The 14916-nt window shown below is 31.2% G+C and overlaps 1 protein-coding gene across 1 annotated transcript in view; it reads left to right on the forward strand.

Annotated features, from left to right (window-relative positions):
* LOC100571853 overlaps positions 1–14916 on the forward strand; it is a 66026-nt gene that overhangs the window by 21225 nt on the left and 29885 nt on the right. Inside the window, exons 9-18 of the mRNA XM_029487624.1 lie at positions 1812–1868; positions 4159–4203; positions 7695–7751; positions 8234–8263; positions 8502–8555; positions 9329–9385; positions 10002–10040; positions 10599–10655; positions 11688–11732; positions 12478–12528. Of these exons, the coding sequence (XP_029343484.1) occupies positions 1812–1868; positions 4159–4203; positions 7695–7751; positions 8234–8263; positions 8502–8555; positions 9329–9385; positions 10002–10040; positions 10599–10655; positions 11688–11732; positions 12478–12528 (492 nt within the window). The remainder of the gene's footprint in view (positions 1–1811; positions 1869–4158; positions 4204–7694; positions 7752–8233; positions 8264–8501; positions 8556–9328; positions 9386–10001; positions 10041–10598; positions 10656–11687; positions 11733–12477; positions 12529–14916) is intronic.

Below are 14916 nucleotides of genomic sequence, written 5' to 3' on the forward strand. Positions count from 1 at the left end.
TTGGGTCAAAATAAAAACACAAACACGAACGGATAAAATCTATATCACAGGCGAATGGCCAACAGGCGTGGATAAAAATGAATAGCTTAAATCATATTACACGCGACGCCACGAAATTTCAACTGAACAGGACTGTTTGATGTGGGGGTACAGGGTGATTATGCCAAGTAAGTTCAGAGAGGCCCTGTTGACAGAATTGCACTCCACGCACGCGGGGATGAGCTGCATGAAGGCGATCGCGCGTTCGTATTTTTGCTGGCCGGGGATCGACAATGATATTGAAAACACGGCGTGGAATTGCGAAAATTGTGTACAGGTTAGACCCGCACCACCAAAAGCAGTGCTAACGCCATGGAAGTGGCCCGAACAAGTGTGGACGCGCATACAGGTAGACTTTTTAAGGCTTTACAAAAATAAAATGTTTTTAATAGTAGTCGACGCGACTTCAAACTGGCTCGAAGTGTTCGAGGTAAGCACGAGTTCGGCGTCAGTGGTAATCGTAAAAATGCAAGAAATTGTTGCTCGTTTCGGGATCCTCAAGTCCATAACTACCGATGGAGCCAAGGGTTTCACAGGTACGGAATTTAGTACGTTCTGCGTCAACGGGAACATAAAATACTTGGTGGGAGCTCCGTTACACCAGGAAACAAACGGGGCAGCCGAATCAGGGGTAAAATAGTAAAAAATTTCTTTAAGAAAAACCAAACAACCAGCGCGACGCAGTTACAGAAATTCCTGTTATTTTACCGCAATACACCGCACTCGGCAACACGCCAGACACCGGAAAAATTATTACTAGGACGTAGCACCCGATTACAGTTCGATATGTTGATTCCCAGAAAAAAGGACGTGGTTAGCGATCACCAGGATTCCCAAATCGTACAACAACAGCACGAAATCCAACAGGAAGACACAGTGGCCGTGCTTGATTATCGGACGAGTGAAAAAAATTGGTCGATAGGGACTGTTACGAAAAATGTGGGAAAACAAGCGTTTGAGGTAGATACTGAAGCGGGCACTTGGAAGCGACACATAGACCAGATCATTAAAATACCAAATAGGGACTCAGGAGTGTTGGAAGTCGAGTTTAGCGAAAACCCATCCGACCCAAGGGGGGGACTATACTCAGGCCCACGAGAGAAGTTACCCGTTTCGCGCATGCTGACTGGTGGAATTCCCCCACTTAGTGCCTTTTGCTGTATGTCACATACGTTGAGTTGCGCGGATTCAGACGCGATTTGGTCGGGACATGGGTTACTTCTCTCGTGGGCCAGGGTATAGTTCCAGAGGGGACCGGGAAGGATACAGACGGGCCAGACAGGGAACCCGAGACAATCTCAACCGGACGTTCTCGCCCGACTAGAATGAAAAGATCGCCCGACCACTATACAACAGTAGATTTTTGGAAATAAAACCGATACTACATGTTGATATAAATGTATATGTATATATATATTTTTATAATATAGATAAATTAGCATGTAAAATATGGTATACACGACACAGAGTATATATATAGATGTTATAAATAAAAAAAATTACAAAATATAAAATTAGATGTAAGTTTTAGTCAGCAAGTAGAATAAGCACGGTTATATAAACTCCAAAGCGAATCAAATTATTTAATGTTAGGGGAGAGGTGTTGTATATCATACATCGATACAGCATAGTCATTATATTAATTATCTTCTTTATTAATATATATGATAAATTATTATGACATACATTTGTTATAATTGAGATTGATCATGCCATTCCTTATTATTATTGTAACTCAGTTGTAAATAAAAAAAATTTTTGTTTATTTTCAGTGTATCCAATATTTGCTGAATCTTATGAAGAATATTCAGCTAGAATCATGGAAAAATGTAAGTTTTTAATTTAGTTTAAATTTATTCCAGTGGCGGTTTTAACATACAATTTTACATGAGACGAAAAAATATTAAATAGTAAATACACTATTACTCTAACACAGGAACCAAATATGTTAATGTATTCTTTAAATGCAGGGATGGAAAACGTTTTTAATTTTTTCGTTTTTGTTTATTGTCTTATTGATTTAAAAAATATCGTTTTGCTTAACATTTTTAAACGTTTTTAAAAACGTTATTTTTCCATATTGTTTTTGATTAACGTTTTTAAAAACGTTATTTTTTCATATTGTTTTTGATTAACATTTTTGAAAACGTAATTTTCCTATTGTTTCCAAATAAAGTTTTTGATAATATATATATATATATTTTTTTTTATATTCTTATAACTTTTAACTTTTAAGTTATAATAGTAACGCGTGATATAGAATTGCACTTAAAAGTTGAAAATTAAAATTAATTATTATAATATATATAAAAAAAAAAAACAATATTATCAAAAACGTTATTTGGAAACAATATATATTATATATATTGTATTGTATATATTGTGTAATATATATATTATATACAGAATATATTATATTCTTATAACTTGTAACTTTTAACTTTTAAGTTGTCATAGTAACGCGAAATACAAAAAAGCACTTAAAAGTTAAAAATTAAAATTAATTATTCTTAATATTTAAATATTAAATCAAAATTATAATTTATATAAAAATTCAAATAAAAATGTTTTAAAGTTAAAGATCAAAAAGTAAACACAAGTGAATTTTTTTTCAAAATTTTTTTTTCGTGTTATAATTTAATAATGTATATAATACGATAATTTATTTTCGTTTTCGTTTTTGTTATTCAATTTTTTTCGGTTTTTGGGATTTTTTGTTATCGTTTTTCAGTTGTTTTTTATTTTTGTTTTGTTAATTGTTTTCGTTTTTTGTTTTTTTCCATTTAATAACGTTTTTTAAAAACGTTTTCCATCCCTGTTTAAATGGTATGGGTTATCAAAATTGAGCGGAAAGATTAGCCAGTTACAATTAAAAACTATTCTGTGCTATAGAGTCAATAGACAACAGTGCGCAGCCCCACACCTAGCAAGTAGCGCGGCTGCATACAATGTATGTACACGGCGGCCGGCGGGCTGCTGCCAACGCTTATAATATTGTTGAGCGGTTGATTTTAGTCGTCTCCGGCGGCAGTCTGCGCATGCACTATTCACACTATTTTACGAGCGTGCATGTGTGTGTGTAGACGCACCTCGCATGCACAAACTTAGGCGACGGCGGCTACCGCCTTTGTCGATCTCAGCGTTTTAGCGGTGGCGGCGCCGGGCGCAATTTAAAATGGAAACGGCTATATAATAGCTCATAAGTTACGTTACAGTGACGCGCAGCCATTCTCGCGTTCGTAGGTACAACTGTACAAGTTCTGTACAAAAAAATAATATTCAATATTGCTGTTTATTAAACTTAAATTCTAAATCATTTAATGTCTGAATTATATAAATAAAAATTGAAAATGAAAATTCAAAGAAACAAATATTTTTTATTTTCCTGAAAATTGCCTCACTCCCAAAACCACCACTGATTTATTCAAAAACAATATAGATGGGTACAATTTATGTCCAAGACATTATTAAGAGGATGGCAGCGCAATATAAGTGTTTTCTCTCAGACCCACGCGCAACATGGATAAATCGCTTTCACCTAAACTCGTATTTATTATTTTTTAGTTATCTTAGAGTAAAAGTTAAAACCACCTATGACAAAAATTATGGAGCAAACTATTTTTGAGGGTTTGATTTATCAAATTTATATTTAAAAAAAAAAAATTATTTTAAATAATGTTAAAATTGTATTGAGACAATAATTAGGCAAATTGATATGTCACACCCTCCAAAATATTATTCGCTATCATTTTTGTAATGGATGAATTCACCTTAAGATTAATCAAAAAATTAAAAAATTTTGCTTGAGGACCAGGGAGAGAAAACAAACAGTGTGCTGACATCCTCTTAAATTATATTAATTTCGTTTCAATAACTATTTATTAAATATTTTCATTTAATCATCCACAATCTATGACTTATAATAATTATTTGATTTTTTTAAATTTAAAATCATAATACTTTGGTTACCTACGGAATAATACAAATGATGGGTGTGCATACAATGTTTGATAATTATTCGTTCAGAACCGTATTGTCGTTGATAAATATTCCGTTGGAATTGTATTTTTAATGAGCCATAATAATATCATAATAACACAGTATTAAATTATTGTTTAGGTCTCCATCCAATGAAACTGGAAGCGTTCAATCTATACCAATCCTGTGAGTAATTTTAATTTTAATATTACATATTTACAATGTAATATAATACCACAGATTATATAAAACCAGATAGTGCACTTCTAAATTTACTGATAAATAAAACCTACCTGAATGCAGTAGGATCACATATGAAAAATAAATTATTGTACAACACCTTTACTATAATTATTATTGTATCAAATAACATGAGAATGGTTAGGAATTTGGCGCGAGTGCTAAATATCAATCATGCTCATGCATAGTTAATTATCAATAATTTCTTATAAAAACTCTTTTTCTTTATTAGTGGTGGTACTGATTTGAGGTAGGTTCTGATTTGCTTACATTTTTGAGAATTATATGGGCTGAATAGGGAGTGCACTATCAGTTTTTATATAGTCTGTGATAATACTATAATATAATATACATTGTAATCTAACATATATATATCCATTAATTTTTTGAATAAATGGGTGGGTAGAGTTATTTAGGTAATACTTCCAAAGGCTGGGTCGTATAATATATTCCGGACGTCTTAGGGTTATGGTGGACATTTCATGGCACGTGACACTCGTACTCTGTCGTGGTTCTAGTGCTTGCACTAAGACACTGTGTGTTTGGTGTTGTCTTCGTGGTATAGGCAGTAGAGAAAATTTGGTGGGGAACTCCCCCCCCCCCCCCATTGATAACGCTTGAAGCGACTGGTAAGTTATTTATACTTTTGGTCTGATTACCAGGAGACTGTATAAGTTCCTATACGGTAAAAAAATGAGATATGTAAATTCATTATATATAAGAATTCATTATATTAATGCATACATTTGGTATTGTTCTAAGATTTCTGTAAATAAATCTAGAAGTGCAATATTTTAAATGGCTTAGATTATGAAATACTAAATACAATTATTGGTACCATATTTATTTTGATGTTGGTAATTATTTTCCTTACTGCTGGAATTCTAAAAGAAATCGGCTTTAATGAAAAATTCATAATGAAGTGATTGGACTATTATTAACAAACGTTCAAAGCATATTACTTTATTAATATGTCAACAAATTAAAGCAGTGTCATATTGTACCCACATTAGTGATTCAACGTAAGTCATTACTAAAGTAGAATAAGTTAATATCACAATAAGAAATACTAGTATTGATTATATCCAACAGAAAATAGATATAAAAGAACCATTTTCAGAATTATTTACATTGCATAAACATTCAGCAGAGTTAAAAAAAACTAATCAGATTCGAAACTTTAATATGCTTATGAATAATAAAATCGTTCCATTATTGTGCAATATGGTGCACAGAGATTGCTAAGGAGAAGAAAGTACTTGGTTTTTTTTTTACATTCATGACATTTTGAAGCATAGAACGTGTTTCAGCCGCATGATTGGTGTCAGGCATTAAAATCATCACTTATTATGGAATTATTTTTAATTGTATTGAAAAATTCTGTTAACTTTAGGGACTTAGGGTTGTTATAATATTAGGTTTGGGTGATGATTAAATTAATGCAATAGTAAAGGAAGTACCTAATGTTCAATTTTATTTAAATTGAGCCTATGAGCTCGATTAGCAGAACACTTGGGAAAAATGATTTGATTTCAGAATGATTTGTGATGGTAAATATGTTTAAGAATAATCAGTGACGTGGGTCTCAGAGATGAGGTAATACTGTTTCGAGCTCGTGAGCATGATTTCTTAGGTCATTTTCATTGAATATAAGTAATATAAGTATAAAATTATCTGTGACAGAGTTATTGTTATTGTTGTTATTTGGCAAAGGGCAATTGATTGATTTATAAGATAATTAAATTTGGTGAAATAATAGCTGTCAGTCGGGAACTGGTTAATCCGTATCCTGATACCAGTGGGTTATCGCAGGGGATTAAAGTGTCAATCTCCATCATGCAGAATTTATCTCGATCACAGCATACATGTTGTTACCATGCAGCTGAACACGTTGTGATTATAGTTTAGAATAGCGGTGGTTCTTAATAAATATTTCTACTAAATGGGCTGCATCACTGCGCCATGTCGGCTCGCGACTATCAATGCTTTTTGTATAGGGTGGACTGGTCTATTGTGGAATGGTGCGGCGCCATTCTTATCAGTTCTATCTCATGATTACGCAAAGCCATTTTATCGATTGGTTACGTAAAATCACAGATTATATGAAAACAGACTGTGCACTTAGATGTAGACAAAAACTGGCTGATAAGATCTCCACCGAGATCTCCACCAAAATAAGTGCGACAATATCAACGGATTGAAACTATTGAATGTTAATCATATAATCTAGTAGTTCTCATTAGTCGGGCGACCGCTCCGCCACAAACTTTTAGCGGACAACGGGCGAAAAATAGCGTTATGAACTCCAATTTAACTAAATAATATTTAATATCTAAATGTTGGTGTATGTATAGGCACACTGATTTGGACGGATCACCGTATTCATATTTTCTATTGCATTATAGGAAGTGCTCTATCTGTTTTCATAATATAATCTGTGGTAATATACTTATATACCTTGTATAGGTGGCTCCCAACAGGTATATAGGTACACATTTTGCTTTAGCTCACCTAAGCCTACTAGTCGTTACGTGCGTAACAAGCACTATTACTTAATAGGTAATCGCTTAACACAGAATACACGCAGGGTCATCAAGAATCGATTTGATTGAGTAAGTTTGTAATTAACCCGTGCCTTATTGCAACTAGTGTATTCATTCCCAGTCAGACCCACGCTCTACATAACACATAGAAACAGCCAGAACAGTAAGTTGGAGGTTGGTAGCTCTCGAGTACACCCCGACGCCAATCGTGCCTGCCTCCAGCTTTTATTCGCGATGATCAGCCGTTAGATTGCTCAAAGACTATGTTCCTAGTCTCATGTATTACGCAACAAATCTTGACCGACGCTCCAATGACAACACATATTATATATATATATATATATATATATACTAGATAACTAGGTATAGAAAATTATGATAACAACATGAGGAATACTTTAAGTGGCGAGAACGTCTAATGTATAGTAGATACTATTATACTAATGCTTAATACTAAAATTAATTACTTAAATCACAAAAATATTATTATAAAATATAACTCCAAAATACCTAAAACCTCTCTGAAAATGGATGATGCCATGCTAAATTATCAATATGGGGTTAGTTGTTCCCCACTTCTGAGTGTCTCAGACATTTGTGCAGCAGAGTGGCTGTGTAGAACAACTGGTTTCATAATATTTTTTTATGTTACCAACTTATTGGCTCATTTTGTGTCACATTTAAGTTTCCCTCTCCAAGTTCAACCATATCTCTGACTATAGGTAGGGATAGGGGGGAGACACATAGAACATTAGTGAGTATCATGACGTAATGTGTTATATTCGTTTTCATAATATATCTTACCAATAAAAATGTATAAATATTTAAAGTCAGTTCATTCTTTGTGGATCGGCCTATATAATATATAATATTAAGCAATTGTGTTTATTTTAGATTATCCGAATCTATGTGAACAGTACACTGAATTTGTTAATACAATGGAGATATTTTGTAAGTTAAAAGTTTTATAGTAACTGAAACTCTTAAAGTCTAAATTATTACATTTATTATACCTACCTTGATAACATAATATAAACTGGTAGTACCTATCTATTTTCACTATAAAAACATTACTTATTCATGATAATATATCTACTTTGCTTAATTTATTATATTAATTAAAAGCAATGTTTGTGTATGTGTGTGGTTCTGAAATATATTTAAAATTATTTTTTAACATTTTATACATCTCCGGGAACCACCGGGTAATATACAGCTAGTTTTATATATTTGTAGACTTATATTTTATATTTGATCAAAATAACCTAAATTGCTAAGTTAAAAATCTATGCAACAATGTAAACCCATAAACATTTAATTTATTACGGGCAACGCCGTGCAGGATCTGATAGTATAATCATAACACCTAAGTATACACAATATAAATTAATAGATATAACATTAGGTAAGTAATAATTTATGTATTTTTGTAGCTAAAAAAACAACCAAGTATGAGAAATTAAGTAAGCACATAATAATATCCATCTATATGATTTTTTTTTTTAGCATATAATATGGTATTAAAGAGTAACTAAATGGTGTTAGTTAGTTTTTTATTTGATATCAGAGTATAAATTCATTTTAAACCATTAATAACTGTATTTCACGATAAAAAATTATTTTATTTCACAAAAAAAAAACGAAAAATATTTAAAATTAATGTATTAGAAATATTATTTAACATTACTATTCTAATGACAGTTTCAGAACTAAATTCATCTTATTCTGAAACAATTTACGATAGATTAAAAGCCGGTAAGTACCTATCTACAATTATGTGAAATAAATTAAATTTGAGTATTTTACCATACTTATGAATCATTTAACTCATTTAATTTAAAAATAGGGTAAAACATTTCTTAAGAACAAAAATATAATGCCAAACAAATTGGCTTTTTAATGAATTCGATTAGGTAATTTTTTATGTGTGTGCTTGCGGCTCGTGTAAATGTGTGCATAGTATGTGATCAATATTGTAAGTGACTGTGTTTAAAACAAATAGCGGAGCACCCCGCACGTGATCGTACAGGCCAATAACGCATTACATAATAAATAAAAATGATTTTGTTTTTTTTTTGGTCAAAAGTTTCAACCTGCCAATCAATATAACTAACCTATTTATCCGATAAATTTTCTGAAAACATATTTGAATTTGTCATAACATTTACTAGAAAACGACTTTTTAACATTTTTTAAAAACTAATTTGGAAGGGTTAGGTTTAATTTCAAAAAGTGAAAATTTTGTTTTTAGGAAAATCTCATGACATATTAAAAATATGTTTTCAGACGTTTTATCCGATGACTAGGATATACTATTAGTTTGACATAATATAGGTCTATTTTTGGTAGAAAAAAGAAATGAGATCGAATCTCCTTAATAATAATAAAATAAAATTATGCCTTGTTAGTCATTGGGTACATTTGTTAACATTAATTAATAGTAATTATCCAGTGTACTCAAATATTCGAAAGATTATGTAATATGATATTCAAGTTTAAACTAATTCTAAATGTATTGGTTCTTATAGCATTTCCAAAACCATTTGAAAGCCAAGTAGGCTTTGATAATCGATTGAAAGAGGATGGTATGTATTTATTTAATTTACCTACCTAAGATTGATGTTTTTACTATAGTCATCAGCTGGTATAAATCCCAACAAGGACCAGAAATGTACTAGAGCTTATAGTTGGTTACTTCCAAAACCAAGTAAACCTATGATGGGATCATATCGTAGGATAGTTTACCTTTACTTATATCTAGGCACATATTAATAAATAATAATATATTAAATTATAGTATAGGCATAATGACGGATGTTAAAATTAGTAATAAAATAGTTTTTAATAATAGGAAAAAATCACAGCTTTTTAATCAGTCCACTATTCATGACACAAGAATCTAGTGTAGTGTGATCTGTATAAACCATAATATTGAACTATTATATCTCGGTGTGCATGTTAGGGCGTTAGGCCTTAGAGTTTACTTGGCGCATATTTAAATTTTAAATGAATGTACTACTCATTGTAAAAATATAAAATAAGTATATCAAATGGAGAATTTTTAGTAATTTGGATACAATAATTTTGTATTAGTGTTGTTTGGATAAAGTAAAATAGTTTATATAAAATTCTGTTTACTTATATACCATTATTTTTTAATTATAACAACGCTTTATATCGATACATTGTTTTTATTTGAAGGTTTTCATTTAATATACAATCGTTTCTTTGCAAAAAGAAGTGAGTTAATAATTTATTATTTAAATTATATTTTTATAATCATGCTTTCTGTTAGTACTTTATCATGATTAAATAACACTTGCAAAATATAATTAACATATCATAATTATAAATTATTAATTTCAATTTAAAAATTGGCTATTGGTTATGTGGACTAGGAGAAATATAAATTTATTATTAATGATGTCATGTCATTAAAAATTAAGTAAATTAACAATTGATCAATCCTGTCAGTAGTATCTATGTTTTCCCACTAAATCCTTGAACTAATTTGTTTAAGAGTTCCTCTTTGATTCACTAAGTCCTCATTCTTATTGTATCTATCTTCCATTCGCTTTCATGGTCAGTCGGACTTCCTTTGTAACCACTTATTTCCCACAACATGTGTCCAGCCTTCGAACAATTACTTTTAATTATTAATCTTTCGCCTTATGTAACTTATTTTCTCTAGTTAATTATAATTTATATTTACACACTGCAAATGTATTATTTGAATATGAAACGTACCGATTACTGAATATATGAATAATTTAAAAGTGGTAAAATATAATTTTTCAGTGTACCCAAAAATGTCGGAAACGTATGAAGAGTACAAAAATAGAATTAATAGTATTTGTAAGTTTTTTCAATTTAGTAAACATGTTTTTATATGCCTACTCAGTATTAATGGTTCTAATAAATTGTAAATATATGATAATTTTAAATAATTATACTCCATGCCACGAGAGAACGCATACGGCGGCCGACCAAAACGTGTTTTTTTCGCGCATCCCTACCAGTTTACCAGCACGAGCACAACTTGTCGGAGCGCTTAGGTATTTGTTGGCAGCTGTATACACTGCGAATGCAGTAATAACATTTTTTCAATGCCGTTTATTCTTGTGTAACGTGTCCTGTTCCGTGTTCCGCTCCCATATATGTTTTTACCTTTTTAACTCATAAACCACAATGAATAACGACGATCAAGAAATTATCAACACGGCGCGTGTTTATATTATATTGAGCCGCTGTATGCACAGACCAACTGTCGCATGGTGGGAGATTATATAGATTAGTTACCTAATTAGTTAATATACTTATCTAATTTATGGGAGTGATTTTTCTAAAAACCATAAAAATCGTTTTACAAAGTTGTACCTAAATGGCTCAGCGCAGCGCAGTGGCTGAAATCAATCACATAACGTAATTGAGAGTAAGCAACGTACTTATTACAATAGCTTATGAGTTATGGCCATAGTTGCCGGGCTCTAGACCAGTACAAATAAAATAAATTTTTAATTAATAATATCATGTATCCATTTTTAAATGTTATTCAATATTTCAAATTAATAGTGAAATCATGTTACAAATTTAAAGTTTCTATAAATATATTATAAAAAGTATAAAGGATTTGAATAATTTTATTTTGAAAAAATAAATTTACAAATTAAATAAAAATAATTTATAAATGGGGCTTAATACTGAAAAAAATTAATTAGTATAACAATATAGTTGACTGGGGTAAGGATATATTATTTATATTTAATAAAACCTTCGACAGTATATTGTGTTAAAATAGGGTTTTCTGATAAAATAGGTACATTGATATCTGCATTAGTTTATATATTGCCACATTATCATTTATCACTATTCACAATCTTTTTTTAGGTCTAAGACCAATATCAAATAATATGTTTGTGGAATATAAGAAAAGTAAGTGTAAAAATTATAATTTTACAATCTGGAAAATTATGGTTGTTATAATGTAATGGCTTGATCCGTTTGAGGAACTTATATGATAATGTTGGCATGAAGATCCGACCCTGCAACAGTATTCAGCTGTTGTGATATTTGATGAGTTTCTAATGAGTAATAATGTGAATATAATTAGTGAGTTCAAAATTGCGTTGAATATCTATTTTCTTTTAATTTCACATCAGTTGGCGCCCAGGCAGGTTGCCAAGTACTGAAACTGCATGTGCACTCAAAAGGAGTGGAGGTAAAATGTAAGTTACTGGTGTCACAGAGAAGCATATAGAAACTAAATCAATTAATTTCCGCGGGCTATTAGTGGTTTAATGACTTATTTAAATATAATTAATATCTAGCCATTTTTAAATTTTTTTTTCAAATAAATTAATAGGGTGTTGGGTGGATAATTATTTTTAACCACGTGTGTTCTCAAAATTTGTTTGTCTCTCAATGAGTCAATATAATAATTAAGATCTTTCAAAATATATAGTTTTATAAATACATACTATAGAAAGATTTAAAAAATGATAGGGCTACTAAAAACTTTTGGACCACTGCTTTAACTTAAAAAAAATACCAGAAAAAACTAACTAAGAATAAAAATATTAAGGCAACGTCAATAAATAATTAGTTCAGAATCATAAAATTAAAAAGTTGTACACATTATGATTGTATATAATATTATATATATATATATATTTTTTAGACTATCCACAGCTTCAATATTCATACACTGAAATAAATTTTGAGAAAAAGGGTAAGTTTTTCAAAATCTAATAAAACGTAAGAATCGTATTGTTGTCTTGTAATATTCTTAGAGTTGAAATAACGGTGGCCATTACATCCTCCTCTCCTTCTTTTCATCATCATTATGCGTATTATATATTATTATTTACAATTTGTACAATCTTTATGAGTAATAATTATAACATTGTTGTAAAACACAATAATATTAATCAAATAATTAGGCTATGTTCATCATTATTGTTATTTTACTTGAAATAAATGCGTAACCGCACAATAATAATATAATATTATGGTGAATCGTCGGGCGTTATCTTTATTTATTATTGCAGCAGTTCTTTGCAAATAATTTTGACACTTGCTAATGCGGCAGTGCATTATAATGGTACCTAAAAATATAAATAGAAAAATATACCACATTTGAGAGCTAAATCTAATGAACGTCAAATTTTAAACTGAAACTTTTAGCGAAACAGGTACACTATTGTACCAGGTAATAATATTTATTTTAGTGATTTTATCTCACTACTAAGATAGTGCACAAATCAATTTTAAGCTTTTGGGCTACCGAAAAAAATAGAAAATTTGTTCTTTTGTGTTAGCTCTTTATAGTTATTGGTCATTGCACCGAACCGACCAGATCACGGGGACTTTCCCCCATAATTAGCTTGCCTTTTCTTTTTCTCATTTATAAATTGTTCCATGTTCCTCGTTGTGTGGTCATTGTACATACATTCCCATTGTTGTTGTTGTTGTTGTCTTTGTGTGCATGTACAATAATGGACGACCATATTCAATTTTTGGCGGTTCCCCTGAGAAAGTCTGGTTGCCGACCCAGTCATTTTTCAAGCACTACCAATCAATCTTCGTATTTTCATAAAACTTTTCTATCTTTCTATCTTCTTTGATTATGATAAACCATCGTGTACGATGAAAAACGATTCTCAGCTTGCGTAAATATGACCGTTTTTCCATAATATTTTTAATTTATTTATCCAAATTGCATATTTCACATCGATTAAAGATGATGAGGTATCGTCAATAATCACTTATTTATATGGTATATATTAGATATTGATGGGATGGAGGGGTATAGGGTGGTATGCACTAGGTATTGATGGGAGGGGAGGGGTATGGTATGACATGATGTGAATGGTTGCGCACGGTATTGACTCTCATAGACTAGGGAGTAGGGAAGGGCATGGTATGGTATGATGTACATGGTTGTGCACGTACTTGATAGCAGGCGTGTGGATAGGTTAAGATGATTAGGGGGTCTAGGCATCATAAAAGACGTGTGGTGAGGATAATATATAATATACATATATATATATATATCATTTACGGTGTAGGACGGTAGGGATATGTATGGGAGGGGAAGGGGGAGGGCACTGACAGGTGTTACCGGGCATTGTCGAGCATGGTCAAGCACGTATGTGATAGTATATACATGTATATTTTTGTGATATACCATTTTTAGGGGGTAGACATTAATGGGGGGGGGGGGATGTTCACTCACGTTATAGGATTGTAGTGGTATGTATGGGAGGAGGAGGGGAGGAGCACGACACGGCTCGGCATGGCATGGACTAGTGTGCGGCATTGACTCGCATGGACTAGTGACTAGGGACTAGTGTGGACTTGAACCGCCAAAATCATACTACCTACTCATTTTATATCAAACACCAACCATACGTACAAATTAACTCAATCCATATACGATATACCTACTTACTTATACATCAGTCCAAAAATATTATATAATATATTATAACCATCAGAAATCAAACATGGTAAATCTTTCAAAATTATTAAAATAAAATTATAATTTGGCTACTTATTACAAGAACAAATTATGGATATAATATAATAAATGTATAGGATTAGGTACTGTATTACTTTTTAGGTCCTTACATTAATATGTAGATGATTTTAATAATTATTCATACTTTTAATTCTATAGCTTTCGATTGTACTATTATGAACCTGTACGGTTTTATGTATTTAATATATATAAATATAGGAAAAAATATGCATTTATTTGTACTGATATTTTAGATAGGTATTTGAGAAAAATGTATTGTAACTTGGTATCTGATTGTACTATTGTACAATTTACACATATTAACTATACTATAATGAATTTGTATTTAAAACTACGAACTCACGGACACCACAATATGAGCATGTTCAGTGGGCTCCATTATCATCTTAAGGGGGCTGCAGCAGGTTTTGACAAAAGTCAAAACTAATGTAGATTTGACCAATCTAAACATTAATTTTGTTTGTTATTGTGTTTTTAAATATATTTAAATTCCGTATCATAAAATAAACCTTAAGGGGGCGGGAGGGGGCTCCAGTCAATGAAAAAAAGTAACTCTTAGACCAATAAGCGGTGGTA

This window comes from Acyrthosiphon pisum, chromosome A1, assembly GCF_005508785.2.
Source record: "Acyrthosiphon pisum isolate AL4f chromosome A1, pea_aphid_22Mar2018_4r6ur, whole genome shotgun sequence".
In the NCBI taxonomy this organism is placed as follows: domain Eukaryota; kingdom Metazoa; phylum Arthropoda; class Insecta; order Hemiptera; family Aphididae; genus Acyrthosiphon; species Acyrthosiphon pisum.